Source organism: Phaenicophaeus curvirostris, chromosome Z (assembly GCF_032191515.1).
Source record: "Phaenicophaeus curvirostris isolate KB17595 chromosome Z, BPBGC_Pcur_1.0, whole genome shotgun sequence".
Classification (NCBI taxonomy): Eukaryota; Metazoa; Chordata; class Aves; order Cuculiformes; family Cuculidae; genus Phaenicophaeus; species Phaenicophaeus curvirostris.
Window position 1 is genome coordinate 64,606,460 of NC_091431.1, and position 20,362 is coordinate 64,626,821.

General features: G+C 39.8%; 1 protein-coding gene across 3 annotated transcripts in view; it reads left to right on the plus strand.

The window, feature by feature from the left end:
* ZFR (zinc finger RNA binding protein) overlaps positions 1-20,362 on the plus strand; it is a 48,522-nt gene that overhangs the window by 15,399 nt on the left and 12,761 nt on the right. For 2 of the 3 annotated variants that reach the window (XR_011339376.1, XM_069880083.1), the window contains exons 3-14: positions 2,724-3,006; positions 4,679-4,823; positions 5,613-5,831; positions 7,091-7,338; positions 8,342-8,533; positions 11,085-11,385; positions 12,315-12,508; positions 14,855-14,974; positions 15,946-16,091; positions 16,466-16,628; positions 18,395-18,600; positions 18,834-18,984. Coding sequence is in view for 2 of the 3 variants with exons in the window: in XM_069880083.1 (XP_069736184.1) it covers positions 2,724-3,006; positions 4,679-4,823; positions 5,613-5,831; positions 7,091-7,338; positions 8,342-8,533; positions 11,085-11,385; positions 12,315-12,508; positions 14,855-14,974; positions 15,946-16,091; positions 16,466-16,628; positions 18,395-18,600; positions 18,834-18,984 (2,368 nt within the window). In the remaining variant the exon portion in view is untranslated. The remainder of the gene's footprint in view (positions 1-2,723; positions 3,007-4,678; positions 4,824-5,612; positions 5,832-7,090; positions 7,339-8,341; positions 8,534-11,084; positions 11,386-12,314; positions 12,509-14,854; positions 14,975-15,945; positions 16,092-16,465; positions 16,629-18,394; positions 18,601-18,833; positions 18,985-20,362) is intronic. The other variant, XM_069880084.1, reaches the window with a different exon arrangement.

The window sequence follows — 20,362 nt, forward strand, 5'->3', positions numbered from 1 at the left end:
TTATAAGGTGCTTTGTTTCTGATAGTTGTGTCAGAGTGAATACTACAGACTTTAGGGAAAAATACTGTAACCAGTTTCTTTTGGTTTTGATCATAACCATCTGCAATTATGTTGTGCCACTGAGTATGTTTGCTTCAAGTGTTTTCTTCTGAAAAATTGTGGAAGCTGCCTCCTTTATTCACACCAAGTTGGTTTTGAATTATCTTTTAATAGTGCTATGGGGATGTGAAACGTTATAGAGATTCTTAAATATTATTGAACAACAGTGCAAGAAGTGTGCTAAAAAATTCAGAACAATTGCTCAATCCCCACTTTGTATTATTGTTCCAGATAGTGGTGTTTTGCATGGTTCACTTTTTTAAAAAATCAAAATAACTATTCTAAGCTTCTGATCGTATTCGTTTCTGTTGAAATAATTAAACCTGTAAAGCCGTCGTTTTTTATTTCCTCTCTTACTATTTCCTTCTTCTGAGTAAATAGCTACACATTAATGTCCTATATGCAGATTTTAGAGGGATTAATCTCAGCACATGCCTGGAAGATGGCCAAAGCTCTGATAACAGTCATAGGATCATAGAACCATAGAATAACCAGGTTGGAAGAGACCCACCGGATCATCGAGTCCAACCATTCCTATCAAACACTAAACCATGCCCCTTAGCACCTCATCCACCCGTGCCTTAAACACCTCCAGGGAAGGTGACTCAACCACGTCCCTGGGCAGCCTGTTCCAGTGCCCAATGACCCTTTCTGTGAAGAGTTTTTTCCTAATGTCCAGCCTAAATCTCCCCTGGCGGAGCTTGAGGCCATTCCCTCTTGTCCTGTCCCCTGTCACTTGGAAGAAGAGGCCAGCACCCTCCTCTCTACAACGTCCTTTCAGGTAGTTGTAGAGAGCAATGAGGTCTCCCCTCAGCCTCCTCTTCTCCAGGCTAAACAACCCCAGCTCTCTCAGCCGCTCCTCATAAGGCCTGTTCTCCAGCCCCTTCACCAGCTTTGTTGCTCTTCTCTGGACTCACTCCAGAGCCTCAACATCCTTCTTGTGGTGAGGGGCCCAGAACTGAACACAGGATTCGAGGAACCGTCTCACCAGTGCCGAGTACAGACGGAGAATAACCTCCCTGGACCTGCTGGTCACGCCGTTTCTGATCCAAGCCCAGATGCCATTGGCCTTCTTGGCCACCTGGGCCACTGCTGGCTCATGTTCAGTTGCTGTCAACCAACACTCCCAGGTCCCTCTCCTCCAAGCAGCTTTCTAGACAGACTTCTCCTAGTCTGTAGCTGCATAGGGTTGTTGTGCCCCAAGTGCAGGACCCGGCATTTGGCCTTGTTAAACCTCATGCCACTGGACTCTGCCCAGTGGTCCAGCCTGTTCAGATCCCTTTGCAGAGCCTCCCTACCCTCCAACAGATCCACACTTCCACCCAGCTCAGTGTCATCCGCAAACTTGCTAAGGGTGCACTCAATGACTCCATCCAGGTCATTGATAAAGACATTGAACAGGGCTGACTTGCTTGGTCTGACTGTTGTTTAAAAATCAAAGTGGTGTGACCGGCAGGAGTAGGGAGAGAATTGTGCCCCTGTATTCAGTGTTGGTGAGGCTGCACCTCAAATCCTGTTTTGGGCCCCTCACTACAAGATAGATATTAAGTGACTGGAGTGTCCAGAGAAGTGCAGCGGACCTGCTGAAGGATCTAGAGCAGAGGTGTTATGCGGAGTGGCTGAGGGAACTGGGGTTGTTTAGCCTGAAGAAGAGGAGGCTGAAGGGAGACATTATTGTTCCCCACAACTCCCTGAAAGGAGGTTGTGTGAGGTGGGTTCTGGTCTCTTCTCCCAAATAAGAAGTGATAAGATGAGAGGGAATGGCCTCAAGTTGTGCAAGGGGAGGTTTAGATTTGCTGTTAGGACAGTTTCTTTACTGAAAGAGTGATGAAGGATTGGAGGTGCTTTGCCCAGAGGAGCAGTGGAGTCCATTCCTGGGGGTTTCAAGAAGTGAGTAGGCTTTGGGACATTGGTTATTAGGTGCAGTGGTGCTGGGTTGATGGTTGGACTGGAGGATCTTAGAGGTCTTTTCCAACCTTGATGATTCTGTAATTCTTTTGATGGTTCATGTTGTGAGGCAGTGGACTTATGTGTGAACAAGTGGAGCCAGCTTTTCAAACCTTAAATTTCTGTGGGAGAAGTCCGCTGTCAGAGGTGTGTATTTGAAGTGTCTCTGCCTTAAATATAAGAATTCTGAGCTAATTTTCATGAAAGGCTTTAAAATCTTACTATTTTACTATGGTTTGTTGAAAAACTTCCTGCAAGTGCAGGTCAGTAGTAAGGTCTCTCAGAAAAGTAGTGTTTGCTTTAATTTGACAGATACGTCGGTTTTATTGATGAACCACTAAAGCATTCAGCAACCTGTTGGCCCTGGGAAGATAACAGTTTAAGACTTCTGATTTGTGAATGCAAGACTTGGGTTCTACTGCTTGGAAAAAACGCAACACAAATGTGCCCTTTGCTAAGAAAGTCAACACCCATGTGATACGTGTGCATCCACAGAAGCTTCTAAGCAATACAGCCCTTTTAGCGGGGATGCCAAGGGAGTAATAAAAGCCACTAAAGCCTATGTGTAGCTCAGCAGCTAATCCAGATCTGTTAGTAGAACAGATGAATATTAATCATATCTGGGATTTTGAAATGTCTGCATTACTCTGATTACTTACTTTCTTTTTCCAATATAGCCAGCAGCCAGCTTCGGGTGTAGCCTATTCCCATCCAACTACAGTTGCTAGCTACACTGTCCATCAGGCTCCAGTCGCTGCGCATACTGTTACTGCAGCCTACGCTCCGGCAGCAGCTACAGTTGCTGTAGCCAGGCCTGCTCCAGTAGCAGTTGCGGCTGCTGCGACAGCTGCTGCCTATGGAGGCTATCCCACTGCACACACCGCTACTGATTATGGTTACACCCAGAGGCAACAAGAGGCTCCACCACCACCACCTCCTGTGACGACGCAGAATTACCAGGTGAGATCCAAAAAAGCTACTTCTGTCTTAGCCTTTTAAATGTTACATCAAAAGGAGGAGGCCTGGTTGCGTAAGATTATGTGGTTTTTTTCTGCTGTAAATCACAGTTTGGGTACAACTCAAATTAATTAGTAGCAAAACCTGATACACTGTTAAGTGACTGCAGTCTCATACAGCCGGTATAGAGGATTATCAGCACTGGATTTAAACAGTTGTACAAGGAGCAATAAACTAATGTTTACCTCCAAGTGATGTTGTGAAGCTAGTGCTGAGGAGAGTAGCACTGTCCTGTCTCAGCTAGCTTAGATATTCCAGTGCAGTAAACTGGTGCAGCTGAAAAAGCTGTTGCGATAAAAATTCTTGGCGGACATAGCAATAGTTACTTTGTTAGGTTCCTGGATGCCGCAGGAGTTCTAGGACCAAACATATGTTGTTGGAAGATTGTCCTAGAAGAGGAACTACCATTTGGGTAGCTTTTGGGAACCCTTTGTGTGATGATTGCTTAACCTCAGTGGCTACAGGCTTCCACAAAAGGGAACTGTGTGTCTGTTTTCATCTTGGATGTTGAAAATAGCATGTTTCTTGTAATAATTCTTTAACTTTTTAGTTCTCAATTTATCAAGGCATTATCAAGAGTCTAATTGGTGTTTTGATTTGTTTAAAAGGACTATACTGTTGCTGCATATTATCTGTTCTTTTATACAGATTTTATTATTTGTTACATATGGTAATGAATCAGCTTTCCTATAGCACATGTACTCATGAGGTCAGTTATTACCTGCACTGAGACAGAAAAGAGAGTCCCCTAAACTAAATGGAAATAGTTCTGGTTTACACAGGTTGTATTGGAAAGAGAATTTGTTGTTAAACTTGTTGGAAATAAAAAGAATTTTTATAAATTTGTAAATTTCAGTCCTAGTAATTCATGCCTTGCTACGTTTTAGCTGATCAAGTCTTTTAAGTTTTACCACAAATATGATGTGGATGAGAGAATATATGTACATACATATGGTGGCTTCCAGGCCCTCCCCTTCTAAACTTTCTAGCCATCTCCTCAGTGTTGATGGTGTCAAATGGGCTGCTTGCCTTGCTGTTTACAGACTAGGTGTGGTGCCCTGGTGATCTAGCTGATATACCCAAAAGTAAAGAAGACTTCGAAAGGATCACTTACATACTCTAAAATATATAACCAAGCAAGCTGTTGTTAATGGTGGCATTTTTAAACCCAATATAGGGTCATATTTGTAAACTTTTGCATTTATTGTGATTTGTAGAAATACGTGTTTTGTGGAGATCTGTGGTAGTTTTTCACTACGTGTTTTACAGAACTGTAATCTGATACAGTCATTATGAAAAACTAGTGAGAGTAGTGGCTTTTCAGTAACAAAACCAATTTGCTAGGGAAAATCATTTAATAGCATTAGCGTGAGATTAATGCCTGTATTAAGTCTGAAAAAGACCATCAGGGTTGTTTTCAGGCCTGAAGTATCTGTAAAAATAAATTTAATTTCTTTAATGCATTTATTTGTATATGCTTTACCTGTAAATGCTTTTTAAAATCTACTTTAGCAGACCATAAGAGAATTGTTTACATGGCTCTCCTAGTGGCTTTTGTTACTCAAGATATATACTTAAAGGAGAAATTTGCTGACTTTCCTTTTTGGATTTTTAGGATTCCTATTCTTACGTTCGATCTACTGCCCCAGCTGTAGCTTACGACAGCAAACAGTACTACCAACAGCCCACAGCAACGGCAGCAGCTGTGGCTGCCGCTGCCCAGCCTCAGCCTTCAGTAGCCGAATCATACTACCAGACAGGTGGGTGGCATGGCTCAAACTGTTAGATACAACCTATATACTGCTTCAATACCTTAACATTTTTTAGAATATTTCATATTATCCAGATAATTAGAACTGGAAATATAATGAAGAGTAGAGCTAGATTAGTTGTAGTTGCACTAGAGCTTTAACATTGTTGTGGCATTGCCACGAGTAGCTATCTCTGAGGATTAGATTGTTATTAAATACGCTCAAAACATACTTACAGGCAAACTTCTTGTTGATTTGTCTGGGTACCTTGCTGAAGAAGGTTCAAATAATCAGTGGTAGGTTCAGGTAACTCGATTAGAAAAATTCTTCTAATTCTTCAGTTGCTTAATGTATCCAGTTCTTTAGTTATTGGTATCATGATTGCTACAAAGCACAGATCCTATTTACTTAATTAGAAATAATAGGAGAGTTTAGGTGCGCTTTTGTGTAGTGTACTCTAGTCCAACCATTGAAGGAGAAGGTTGTTTGGAAACAGGATAGTCCAATGAAAAATTATTAAATAAGTAAATTTAAGGCTTACTAGTGTGACATGATTCAATAGTTGTGTGAAACATGGTACACAGTGCATAACCATGACTGTAAAAAACAAACAAACAAAACGACAACCAGAAAAAAATGCACCAAAAAGCAAAATTGAGCAAACAAAAAAAAAATCAAACCGAACCCTACTTCTTTCCCATTTATTCCCCAGCATATCATTAAGTAGCACTACATATGGTTTGCATTTCATTCAACTAAAACGTCTGTGTTTGTACACTTATTTTCTACCCTAATTAGCTCCAAAAGCAGGATATAGTCAAGGGGCAACTCAGTATACTCAAGCCCAGCAAACACGACAAGTGACAGCTATTAAACCTGCAACCCCAAGTCCAGCAACGACAACATTTTCTATATACCCGGTATCCTCTACAGTGCAGCCAGTAGCTGCTGCAGCTACTGTTGTTCCATCCTATACTCAAAGTGCAACGTACAGTACAACAGCGGTTACTTATTCTGGTAAGAATTTGACATATTATGTTGCTGGGATCTTTGCAGTTGCTACAAGCGAGACTTTAATTATTCAGAATTTTAGCAGTTTGTATTCAATTACTTTGTAGTCCACTGAGAAGTGTCAACCAGTTAAATGATTCTCATGATGAAGTGTTGTGCTGTGTCTTTAAATGCCATTTGATGTTTTCGTGTGCTTTGTTTTATTACATGTGAGAATACACAAAGCATTGGCATTGCTGCATGCATGCTGTTTTGTGACCTACTGTAGGATCTGCAAAGAAAAGGTGAGGTGAAGTGTAGATAAGGGAAACACATCCACACAAACATTACCCAGAGGAACTGGAAGGGAGAGTGCTGCTGTCCAACAGCAGTTGCAGAGACAGGAGGAGCAGTCCAGTATAAATCTTGTAAATTTGGGCTGTCTTGACTCAAAATGTGAAGGGGAATGGGTGCTGAAAGACTTCCCTTTAAATATTAGAAATCAAAAAAGTAGTTAAAGATTAAAATAGGTGAACTTAATGGCTAGATGTTGATCAGCTGGCACATTATGACTACCTTGAACTCTTTGGCTTTTTTGTTTTCTGTTTAAAAAGACATTTTAAGACTTCCTTGAGACAGCCTGATCAGAGGATTAAAATAGTTGAACCAGTGGATGTAGAAAGCTAATGGGAAAACTGGCTGAAAGGTGTGAAATTCCAGTTTCCTTGATTTATTCAACTTCAGTACTAGAAATCAAGGACTGCATAGCGAGGTTTTAGCGGGCAAGCAGTTTCTCTGTACTAAACCAACTTAAGTTGGTGAAATACAATGTAATCGCACTAGGTATTCTGTCTCCTATCTTCGTTTTTCCCCTTCCTGTTTATAATGTCTCTCTTCCTTGCCATTTTGAAACTTGAACAGTAAATCTGGTTAGCTTACTTCAATTAGCCTTTGATAAGTCTTTTATTAAATTCTTGTTGCATCATACTCAGTCTTATCAGATGTACCAGGAAATTTCATATATGATATAGGGATGCTTTGATATATCTAACATTGCTGTGTGTCTGCAAATACATGTCTAAAATCAAATACATTCTTGATGCAATTGGTAGCTGTGTATTTGTGGACCATGAAATTCAGACTGCCTAACGAGATCTCAATAAATCATTTATAACCTGCCATGCCCCCGCCCCAGCTCTGTTATGCAACATGTTTTGAATTAGTGTATTATGTAATTGATACATGATGTACAGTGATGTAATGTATATTTTATTTTGATCTTTGAGGTACCTCTTATTCGGGCTATGAAGCTGCAGTGTATTCAGCTGCATCGTCCTATTACCAGCAACAGCAGCAGCAACAGAAACAGGCAGCAGCAGCTGCTGCTGCTGCTGCTGCAACAGCTGCTTGGACAGGGACCACCTTTACTAAAAAGACACCATTCCAAAATAAGCAACTGAAACCAAAGCAACCGCCCAAACCGCCCCAGATCCACTACTGTGATGTTTGTAAGATCAGCTGTGCTGGACCACAGGTACCTGTATTATGTAATATTCTGCTATACAGTTTAGAAATAATTGCATCAGCTAAAATACTGACCCCTTTAAGAATAATTGTTAATTTTTAAAGACCTGATCATGTACTTGTACTGAAGGAGTAATTAAATGAAAATTCCTTTGAGAAGACAAAGAAATACATCCCCTGAACTTGTATAGAGAAGCTTCAGCTGTGCTTTGGTTTTCAGAAATATTTTAAGTTTTGAATTTGTTTTGCTTTTTTAGCAAATCACATAGATTTGCTAAAAGTAAAATCTAAGAAGTAGCAAACTTATTAAAAATACTTTCTTTAATACTATGGAATTATACATTTTATGAATGGTAGGCCTGTAAATTTATTCTTCATTGTATTCCAGCACCCCAATTTACCTTCACAGTGGATACAAGTGCATAGAAGGTAGATAACAGTCCATGAAGAGTGTTTACATGGCTGTCTGGCTAAACAGATCTTACTGTTTAGATAGATGGGAGATAATAACAAGTTTCCGGCTTTCTAAATTGTTAGTGGAACAAGTATCAGCTTCTGCATTTCATTTTCAGCACAGCTTTATTTAGGCACTACCTCCTTTTTAATTGATTTTTTGTTTTTTAGTTTTCTGGATATGCATGGTCACTGTGCTTGTGTAGTTGGAGGAAAATACAAAGTCAAGAATAATCGAATGCAATGCAGGAAACTGCAGTTTTCTGGTCATGCCAAGTTTTCAGTGGTTATTTCTGTTGACCAGTACTTGATTTAGGAGGTGAAAAGGTAGAGGAGAAAAGCCCAATACTGTATCACCTTAAAGTGGAGGAGAAAATTTCTTGGTCTTTGAAGTGGCCTGCTAATGCCTTAGTGATGGCATATGGAAGAAGGATTCAGTGTAGAAACACTTTCTTACACAAAACGTGTTCTGTGCTGTATTCTTCATTACTTGTGTTCACATGAAGGGTGAACGAGCAGTGTAAAAACAGCCTATTGTGTGTGTCTTGTTTATTGGACAGACTTATAAAGAACACTTGGAAGGCCAGAAACACAAAAAGAAAGAAGCAGCATTAAAAGCTTCCCAGAACACCAACAACAGCAGCACTTCTGCTCGTGGAACTCAGAATCAGTTGCGCTGTGAGCTTTGTGATGTTTCTTGTACAGGGGCAGATGCTTATGCTGCCCATATCCGTGGAGCCAAGCACCAGAAAGTAAGTTTCCTCTTGTTCTTATTATAGTAGTCAGTCATGTATTTCTTCATTTTGTTTTTTCTATCTTAGGATAAAATATGCAGAAACAATATAGTTTGAATTATTTTGTTTAAAGATGTTTAGTTCTGCTTTCCACTTCACATTTTGCTTTAAGCTTACTATTAGGAAGGTTTTATTGGAGGGAAGAGGGGAGAATATTGTCGTGGGATCAGTGAGAAAAGGATGCATTGATGAAAGTATATGAATTGCTGGAAAAAGTGGCAGAGTACAATGGGAAGCCAAGTCATGTGGTAGCATGCTTGTGCAGCCAAACTCTTTTCAAGACTCTTCCTGACATTATTTTTATTTTTCTGGTGCTGTGAAGCTCCAGTACACTTCAAAACACTGCAAGCTGCATCTCTGCCAAGGGACAGGACTATTATGCATCGCTCTTTGGTATTCCTTGCAAAGAAAGATGGCGTATGTGAACAAGGAACAATGTCCTGTAGTAGACTTTTGTAATATTATGAAGTATGTTTGGAGAAGTTTGGGCAAGCATATTTTCCCTACTGTTTGGATGCAGCGTGGTGGGCATTCTGGAATAAAGACTGTGGGTTGCACTGTGAAACCCTGTGACATATGCTTTAAATTTGGCCATACAATAACAAATGCAAATGTGTATTTAGATATTACAGATTTCCTCATTACTATGAAAAGATTAATGTCAGTAGCAAATACAGTATTAATATTTAGCTTTTAGAGCTCTTTGCATCTCTGAATGCTGTGCAAAGATGCATCCTTACCATTGTTCCTATACAAATAAATAAATCTCATAGCAGACTTAAAGCAATTTTCCCACCAGAGCAAAAATTATAGTTTAGATAGACTTGCCTACTGTTCTTTCTTTTGTTAATAACTTCAGTCATTACCTTTGAGAAGGGCAGCGAAGGCAGTGAAGGGGCTGGAGAACAGGTCTTATGAGGAGTGGCTGAGGGAGCTGGGGTTGTTTAGCCTTGAGAAGAGGAGGCTGAGGGGAGACCTTATCACTGTCTGCAGCTACCTGAAAAGAGGTTGTAGTGAGGTGGATGCTGTTTTTTTTCTGGCAAGTGGTAGGTGATAGGACAAGAGGAGATGGCCTGAAGTTTCACCAGGGGAGATTAGACATCAGGAAAGATTTCTTCACCAAAGGGGTTCTTAGACACTGGAATAAGCTGCCCAGGGAGGTGGTTGAGTCGCTGTCCCTGGAGGTTTTTAAAAGATGAATAAACAAGATGCTCGGGGATATAGTTTAGTAGTGGACAGGTACTGCTGGACTTGATAATGTCGAAGTTCGTTTCTGACCAAGCAAATCTATAATTCTATGCTTTTTAAGGTGTGCCAAATAACTCCATAGGTAGATGGGGTATTATCATTATGTATTTGGATGTAAATTTATCTTCCCTGCATATAGTCTCTATCCACTGCTAGTCTTGGTTGTCATCAGTGTAAAAATGAAATCTTAAAGGGCTATTTATTTATGTGGTACACTGAAGAATCTTGTGCATTTTACTGGAAAAAAAAGTAATTTTGAGTTATTGCTTGAACTTATATTTTAGTGTCACACTGTACTATAACTTTATGTATATACTGATGGGGAACATACTTAAAAAATATGGACAAAAACCCAAGCGGGGGTGTACACAGTTGTGTGTGTGGGTGATGATTATGTGGATGTGTTTGCATTAAAGGCGTGTCTCGCAGATTTGTATTTTTTTTACTGCTGTTGTCAAAACCTGGTCCTTATCTTGATTTTACGTGTTTTGTCCTTATGGGCTAGATGCATTTCTTTTTCAGTTGATAGTCAGCTGTCACCAAAAGGAAATATTATTCTATCACGCGTGTCATGGGAAGGCTTCAGCTTATTACTTCTAAGAATAAGCACGTACCTCTTTACTTTCTGTGAGATACCAAAGAGCTCTGAAACCCAGCTCTTGCATCTTCCTCTGCAGATGTTCTTTTAAAAAAAAAATCCTCAACTCTTGGCCTAAAGAATCTCCTTGGTTTTGCTTGGTAACCTGGAAATTTTCCATATCAATACTCTTAAAATGTAGTGATCAATCAAAGAGACAGTATTGTTGAATTGGAATTAAATAATTGTTTACAAATACTGTTTGCGGCAAAAGTAGTTCAATGTACTGCACTTTTATAGGGAGAGCAAAAAGCAGCCAGGCAGCAAAACAACCACACTGAAATGGTTGGATCAAAATAATTCTTTTGAGTTATACTGGCTTGTGAGTTTATTTCTTTTCTGTTCTCATCTACACAGCTTTTTGGACTAAGTGTCTGAATTTGTAATGGAACTAAGCAGTGTCAGGTGACTGTCAACTATTTCCTTGTTACAGATGACAAGAGCTTTTACATATTCATCCTTTTTTTTTTTGGCAAAGGTCAAGTTTTATAAAAAGCAATATCAAATGTTTTGGTGATACTGGTTTGTTTTTTTTTTTTTTTAGTTACATTGATGTGTGTGTTACATCTTTTTTTATAGTTAATCCAGGAAGATAATATTATGAATTTCTCTTTGTTCTTACAGGTAGTGAAGTTGCACACAAAACTTGGCAAACCTATTCCCTCAACTGAACCAAATGTGGTTACCCAGCCTACTTCCTCAGCATCCACATCTGCATCCAAACCAACTGCCTCTGCTGCAAATATAACAACTAGCAGCAGTACTGTAAACTCCTCCGTTGCATCCTCTGCAGTGAAAATTCTTACTCCCACAGCAAACGCACCACTCAATACTGCATCCAACAACAAAACATCTTCAACTGCTGCTAATATAGCTGTAAAGAAAATATCTACACCGAAAATAAACTTTGTTGGCAAGTACAGAAGTCAGTCTTTATTTTGAAACCTAACCTATTCTATAACTTCTTTTAACACTTAGTGAGACAAATACAAATATATTTAGTTGACTTCATGTATGACTATATCTGTTGTGTTCAAGACAGGATAATAAGCATGTATCTAAAAGTGTTTTGCTTCCAAATTTGTGATGTATTCTGCCTAGTTTTCTCCACCTCACCTTGGCTGGAGGCTTCTTCTGCCTTCATAAAAAGCCTCCCACCTTTGGTTTCTTATGTTTTCAACTGCTGGAGTGCTGCAGTTGATAGTCCAGTAGGTCCTAATTTAAGTTTACATCCTGCATTGTTAGGGCAACTGGCAGCATGTTGGCAGTTGATAAAAGGGCAATTGAAACATCCTTGTAACAGTGGAAAGCCAACAGTGGGAGCTTTTAAAATGAGTGTGACAGGAATTTGGAGATAGGAAGCAGCTGTTCAGCAATAAGCTATCGTATTCTTGAAGGAAAGACCTGTGCAGTGGCAACACTGAGCATGTACTACCTTTATTAATACAAATACTACAAGGTTTTGACATACTTTTTTGATCCATTTATGAAAAAAAATTCTCTGAAGACTAAAAAGAGATTATTAAAATATACTCACGGAGTTTTTCCTATTCCATCCTCTCTCTTTTGAAAAAGCATGAAAATGAGTAATGAAAATTGCAGTTATATAGAGCAAAAGTTTTTCTAGCTAAAATCAAAAAACCCTAAGAGTTTAAATAACTTGAATGTTCTTAAATTTATTTTAAAAAATGTTTAATTGCATTTAAAAAACATTTAAGTTTTAACTAATTTTTTAAGAACAATGCTGCTTTGGCCAGAACATGAATATTTGCAAACAAAGTCTTCATTTTGCAAATCGTGTGTAATCGCATTCTCGTTTTATGAAAGTTAATGATTTAACTTTTTGTTTTGTAGGTGGCAATAAGCTTCAGACAACGGGAAGTAAACTGGAAGACATGAAATCAACTGAAAGTGCTAAAACAACTCCTCCTGCTGCAGTACAAACACAGGAAGCAAAACCAGACACAGCAGCTGAACCAGTGACTCCCACAACTCTTGCTGCCTTGCAAAGTGATGTCCAGCCAGTGGGCCATGACTATGTGGAGGAGGTATGAAAATGTGTATTATTTTTAAACTACTTTAGTGAATATTTGTCCAACATGAAACATAATCACAAGGGGGCTGAGGTTGGAAGGTACCTCTGGAGGTCATCTGGTTCAACCCCACCTGCTCAGGTGGGGCTACCTTAAGCCAGTCACCCAGCACTGTGTCCGAACAGCTTTTGAATATCTCCAAAAATGGAGACTCCACAACTTCCCTGGGCAGCATGTGCCAGCACATGGTCACCCTCTCAGTAAAAAAAAGTGTTTCCCAATATTCAGTTTGTGCCCATGAGCCTGGCTCCATCCCCTTTGCATCTTTCCTTATTGTACATCACCACATAACTACAAATATCTGATGCAATATATGCTGTGTATCTACCTCCCTTTATTCAGTTGCACGCAATGAACAACTAGCTCCTGGCCTGTACTACTTTATTCATTAACAAACCACTGATTTTATTCAAGTCTAGTGAACAGTCCTGTTCACAATAAGAGCATACAAGACATAAAAAACCTGACCTTGAGAAAGTGCCTGAAAAAGTAAGTACCAACTACAAGCATTTTCCCTCTCCAAACCACAGAATCAAAAATGGTTGGAAGGCACCTCAGGAGGTCAGGCGGGTGTCCAGTCCTGCTCAAGATGGGCCACACTGAGCCAGTCACCCAGGACTGTGACCAGACAGCTTTTCAATACCTCCAAAAATAGAGACGCTATAACCTCCCCAGGCAACCTCTGACAGTGCTTGGCCACCCTCCCAGTAAAAGAAGTATTTCCTGATGTTCAGAGGGAACCCCCTGTATTCTGTTTGTGCCCATTGCCTCTGGTCCTGTCACTGGACACCACTAGAAGGAGCCTGCCTTTGCACCCTACCTTCAGGTATTTATAGACATTGAGAAGACACCCCTCAGCCTTCTCTCTCAGCTAGACAGTCCCAGCGCCCTCAGGAGAGATGCTCCAGTCCCTTCATCAGCTTTGTAGCCCTTTGCTGGACTCTCCAGTGTGTCTGTAACTCTCTTGTACAGGGGAGCCCAGAACTGAACAGAGGACTCCTGGTACGGCCTCACCAGTGCTGAGCAGAGGGGATAGATCTCCTCTCTCCGTCTGCTGGCAACACTTTGCCTAATGCAGCCCAGGATACCGTTTGCCTTCTTTGCTGCCAGGGCACACGCTGACTCATGGTCAGCCTGGCGTGCGCAGGGCGTCCCCAGGTCCTTGTCTGCCAGGCTGTTTCCCAGCTGCGTGGCCCCAGCAAGTATCAGTGCAAAGGGCTGTTCCTCCCCAGGGGTAGGACCCTGCACTTGCCCTTGTTGAACTTCATGAGGTTCCTGTCAGTCCATTTCTCCAGCCTGTTGAGGTCGCTCTGGATGACATGCAACCCTCTGGCGTACCAGCCACCCCTCCCAGTTTTGTGTTATCAGCAAACTGGCAGAGGTTGCACTCTGCCCTGTCATCCACATAGTTAATGAAGATGTTAAACAGGACTGGACACAATTGGCCCAAGGGGTACCTTAATGGTTACTGCACTTCAACTAGGCTTTAGTTTGCTGATCGCCACCTTCTGGGCATGCCATTCAGGCAGCTTCCAGTCCACTTTGCTATATGTTTATCCAGACATCAGCAGCTCATGTTTGAGGATATTATGGTGAAACTGTGTCAAAGGGCTGTTGAATTCCAGAGACACAATATCAACTGTTGACCTGCCACCTACCAGGCTGGTCATTTAATTGCAGTAGTTCATCAGGTTGTTGAAACATGATTTCCCCTTGGTGATGTCATGGTGACTACTCTTGATGATTTTCTTGCCCTTAATGTGCTTGGGAATGGTTTCCAGGATTAGCTACTCCATCATCTTCCTAGGGATGATCAAGGTGAGGCTGCCTGACCTGTAGTTCCCTGTGTCCTCCTTGAAGATGAGGTTGACAACGCATTCAACCTGCAAAGGCTTATGCAAATGTTTATATTTGCTTAAGAAACATCATGCATGTTTCTTTCATGCTTAGTGGGGCATTCTGCATGTGGGTGACATGAGAGATGTGGATGAAGCTGATGTAAATTTTCATGATTTGTAGGTTTTTAATTATTCAACTCAGTATGTTCAGACTTGAGTCTGAACTCTTAAAGCTCTATATTCTTTCAAATGGAAGAACTTTCTTCTTCATTATGAAGAACAATGGTCTCTCTGTTAGAACTGAAAGTTCTACATTGCGTTCTTTCAGTTATTTTGTGGGCTTTTTAGCATGTTTTTAGACAGGTAGACATTATCCAGTGTCACTGAATTAGATTAATTTTTACATCAGGCTTGGTTAAAAAAAAAAAACCAAACCCAAATGTGTTATAACTTTATTTTCCAGGTAAGGAATGATGAAGGTAAAGTGATCCGCTTTCACTGTAAACTCTGTGAATGCAGCTTTAATGATCCTAATGCCAAGGAGATGCACTTAAAAGGGAGGCGGCACAGGCTTCAGTATAAGGTTAGTAGAAATGCTATTGTGTCTATCTGAAAATCCACCAGCTGTCAACTGACTGATTACTTTTTTTCAAGACTATACTCTGCAAAAAGTTATTTCTCTACCTTTTTTCATATGCTTTTTACTCAGAGTTCTTAATTTTGTCTGTTCTTTAAATGTAAGAACAGTAATGTGGACTGTGAAGCTGTGTTCGGGTTGTTTTTTTCTTAAACACTCCAAACATTGTCTTCAGAAAATCTTAGCGACATTAAAATGTGGTACAACATAGGCAAGTAACAGTAGGGGTTTTGTGTTTTTTACTATGAATTTTAAACAGTGTAAAATAGTAGTGGCTAACATTTTTGGCAGGATAGACCAGATAAACCTTTTGTAGAGACATCTGAGAAACAAGCATTGCAGATTTTCTAGTGATGAATAGACACACTCCTACACTGACTTTTATATCATACTGATATTTTGGTTGTTATAAGATTATATTAGGAGACTCCGCTATGGTCACAGGAGAATAGTGGCCCCACATAATCGTGAAAGGGATGAAAGGAGAAAAAAATTGCTGGAAAGTTTTATTCAGTAGCTCATGATTCCATCTCTGTATGAGGGACCCTTCAGGAACAGAGCATCAGGAAGCACACTGTAGTTAAGATGAAATGTTTTTTCAGGCTATAGAGTAGTTATCCTGCTAAAGAACAAGCAACTAATTATTTTGTATCGTACGTAACATTTTAATCTTAAATTGCTTTATTCTGATATAAGTGAAGAAGAGATTCATGCTAGTAAGATATTGCTATTTCTTTCCTTTAAATAACTGGTCACAGATGTTTCTTCAGCTAGTCCTTCAATGCAGCACTAAAACTGCAATTTACTGCCCTTGATTTTATCATAGAGCCGTAATGTGTGTTAAGTATGTCAGAAGAACTCTGTAACCTTGAGATGAGAAGAGAAAAAACATTTCATTCATTATTTCTCTCAACTAGAAAAAAGTAAATCCAGACTTACAAGTAGAAGTAAAACCCAGTATTCGAGCAAGAAAAATTCAAGAAGAGAAGATGAGGAAACAGATGCAGAAAGAAGAATACTGGAGAAGACGAGAAGAGGAAGAACGCTGGAGGATGGAAATGAGGTAATGCATTCTGTTTTATCAATGAATGAAACAAAGCTGCAGTCAAATTGTCTAAAACTAACACTGTTTCTGTAGTTACTTATTTTGAACACTTGTTTGAGGAACTCCGTACTGTCTCGTTTAAAATTCAGTTGTCGTTATCCCTCTGGGGTTTTTGTTTGTTAGTGTTCAATACCAGTGAAAAATGCAGACTTTTTTTGCTACAAATTCAGACCCGCTTTGAGAATAACCATTCACTTTAGTTACCCTCTGGATTTCACTGATATTTGCTTGTGCTTGCTGGAAATGAGTTAGTGAGGATATACTAGAATTTATTTTAAATGATTGCAAGCTCTGACTGCTATATAAAGAGAACTCTGATTGGTGCACTTCAGGCGCTATGAAGAAGACATGTACTGGAGGAGAATGGAGGAAGAGCAGCATCACTGGGATGACCGTCGCAGGATGCCAGATGGAGGATATCCTCATGGTCCTCCAGGACCTCTAGGCTTGCTGGGAGTTAGACCAGGAATGCCTCCTCAGCCCCAAGGACCAGCTGTGAGTCTCTTAACTTGAGAAAAAAAAAAAAAGAGATCATATTTACCATGAGGCACAGTTAAGAACTATAAATTATTTGAGGCTCCTTATGTTGTCTTCTGTTTTTCTTAATAAAGGATTTGAAAAACTGAAAAAGAAATTGTGTGATAATGAAACTGTATACGTGGACCTGTCCACTGAAGTGACAAAGAATACCTTAAAGACAAATACTGTTTGTTCTGAAATACAAGATACTCTGGTTTTGTATACTACTTTTTATTTTGCTTAATTGCTTTATAAACTTTATAAACTTAATTATCTAATTTTGGATAAATGTATGGATGAAGGTGGTTGGATCACTTGTCCCAGAGGACAATTATGAGTGGTGGGTCATACTCCGCTTGGAGATTCAAGTGCCACATGAGTTTATCATAGAATCATAGATTAGTTAGTGTTGGAAGAGACCTTCAAGATCATCTAGTTCCAATGCCCCTGCCACGAGTTTCAACCTCCCTGCCATGATCCTGGGGTTTTGTCTTATTTTGTCCTGGGGTTTGTCTTATTAGCACCTTATCAATAATGAAAAAGATGATGGAGTGAGTGCACACTCATAGGGTCTATGGCTGGCGTGAAACTGAATCAGTTTGGGATGGGGATAATAGTTGATACCTTTGAGGGTAGTGCTGCTATCCAAAGGAATCTAGGCAGACTGGGGGAATGGAACAGCAGGAACTTTAGGGAGTTCTGCAAGGACAAATGCCTAGTGCCGCACTTGGGAAGGAGTAACCTTTCGCACAGATACAGGCTGGAGGGCAACAGGTTGGGTAGTAGCCCTGCTGAAAAGGATCTGGGGACCTTGGCAGAATGCAAGCTGAACATGAGTGAGCAGTGTGCTCTGACAGCACTGAAGGCCAACAGCATCCTGCGTTATATTAACAGGAGCATAATGATGAAGGGGAGTGATCAACACTTTCATTAGAGGCAAACTGTAATACTGCATTCAATTTTGGACTTTACAGTACAAGATATTGTATACCATAGCATGTTCATTGTGGAGCTGCCAGTATGTTCAGGGATCTGGAATACATGTCCTGTGAGGAGAGACTGAGGGGTCGGGGCTTGTTCAGCCTGAGGAAGAGAGAGCTTCAGTGGGACTTCTAGTAGCCTTATAGTACCTCTAATAGCCTTCTAATACTAGTGCATTTTAAAGATAATGGAGCCAGTCTCCTTACAGTCAAGAAAAGGCAAGATACAACCAGCTTAAGCTGAGACAAAAGAGAATCAGATTGAATACAGAAAATAATTTATTACACAGAGATGTTGTACAGCCTCTATCTTTGGCAGTTTCCAAGAATCTGCTGGAAAAATCCAAGAGCAACATGATGTGTTCTTAGAGCTGATCCCAGTTTGCACAGGAGATGGAGCTAGGGGGCCTCCTGCGGTCCTTCCTTTTAGAATTCTCCTGTGATTCTGCAAATTCTATTTTGCAGCAGTATACAAGTGTTTTCCAGTAGATAAAAAGACAATAGATACTTACGTTGGAAAGATACTTTTGACCTTGGGATCTCATAATTTGTTTTATTTTGATACATTTAATTATTTTTTTCAGAAATTATAGATTGTGACTAGTGTAAATTGTTAAGGTCACTTCAATTCATATTTTTTTGCATTTCAGTGGTTTGAGATTTGAATAATCTGGGTTTTAGCCACATGTTTGGTTTTGGCCACTTGTCAAAGTGGACTTGAAAGTGTAACCAGATTTCAGAAGTATTTTTTCATCTGTTTAGCCTTTACGCCGCCCTGACTCTTCTGACGACCGCTATGTGATGACCAAACATGCCGCTATATATCCAACAGAAGAGGAACTTCAGGCAGTCCAAAAAATTGTTTCTATTACTGAGCGTGCTTTGAAACTTGTTTCTGACAGCATGACTGATCTTGAAAAAAGCAAGAACAAAGAGGGAGATGACAAAAAAGATGGCAGTAAAGACAGGTATTTCTTAATGCCTTTTCAAGAATTTCGTCAATTTTTTTCTGAAGTTATTCCTTAGGCTGTTATCAGTGCAGAATATTCTCTTCTCTTTGGGTTTTGACTCAGTATATTTCACTATGGGCTCAAAAGTATGTGTAATATACCTATTATATTTCACTTTCCTATCTTCAGGATTAATTTAATTTTAAGGTTTTTATATTATTTTAAATGCAACTTTTAACTATAATTCACAGAGCTTTGAAAGGAGTTTTACGGGTGGGCGTTTTGGCTAAAGGTTTGCTACTCCGTGGAGACCGAAATGTCCACCTTGTTTTGTTATGTGCTGAGAAGCCCTCAAAGTCATTACTCAGTCGTATTGCTGAAAGTCTCCCCAAACAACTTGCAGTAAGTAGAATTTAGACTTTTGATTCTGACTTTTTTAAATGATACTGTAAAAATCTGTCTTCAAGTCAAATGCCAGCAGTGCTCGCTGGGCCATGTCTCATAGCTTAAGATCAGTTTCTTTCAGTTTTCTGAGTGTTTCCATCTGAATTCAGGGACTATGCTGAATGTTTTGCTCTCTGCACACTGTATCCATACAAGTGTCTAGGTGTTTATCAATCATAATTTAATAGATTTCGTTTAATTGGGAAGTAGAACAGAAGAAAGACCATTCCCCAGTTACCAACAGCAGTAGAGGTAATTAGCGCAATGTTACATGAAGCTTGCTGCCTGAAGGTCCAAGTTCTCCATTGACACCAGGTTGTTTGTGCTTAGGTCTGGTGTCCAATTTGTACGTGTCAATGCTTTATAGTTCCACATTTAGTTAACTAGGTATTGTGTAATTGGAGTTTTTTTAAAACAAAAAAAAAACATAAAATAATATGCATTTTTAGGCCATTCATAAAATACATCTATTTGCTCTATTTCCACAGTAAATGAAACTGTGGAAGTCTGCCGTCTATTGAACAAAGCCTGTCTACAGGCATTACAGAGTGCTTGTCAGAGCATTAGTATTTCAAGACTGTCTGGTAAAATGTTCAGCAGAATCAGTGGCATGGTAGAAGCTTAGCAGGATTAGGTTAATTGGAAAATAATCTTGAGTTCGCTCCTGTTTGAAGTAACAGAAAAGAAGAAAATTAAGAAAACTGCATGCCTTGCTCTGGCTTTGTGGAGAAACCATTTGTACCTCTAATTGGTGGAAGAAGGTGGCAGGGGTGCTTATAGCTTCCTTTTGGGGGTATTTAGAACTATTGCGTCTAGTTGCAAGAAGCAGTTCAGAATAAGCACTCTATTAGTTACCCTTACATTTTTCCCCTGCTGTTTATGTTGCCCTTTGTTCTTACTATGTTGTGGCAGCCAAGTGTAGAATGTACCTAGCAGCACCCATCCCGTAACTGTGAGCTTGAAGAATAACCAGTGCATCTTTGTGCATTTTAAAGGCTTCTGTGTTCTAGTGAGAAACATATCCAGCTGGCATTTTAAATGGCACTGAGGCTTTGCTTTATCTCAAACCCTGTCAAGATTCTTGTTATGTAACTTACTTCTGTATAAATTTCCTTTCTGAGTAGTTTTTTATCTTGTGCATGGTTGGTAACTGCTGAGTATTTGCATTAATGGTTTGGAAACAGTATGCGAGTCCATATATATAATGTAAATCGTTTCCTATGAATACAGAGGTATGCTTCAAGTAATTGTATTGCATATCTGTCTTTCTTTTCAAAAGACTGTTGAAATCCATTTTCTCCCCTCCACTTCTATTGGTCACATGCTAATAGAAATT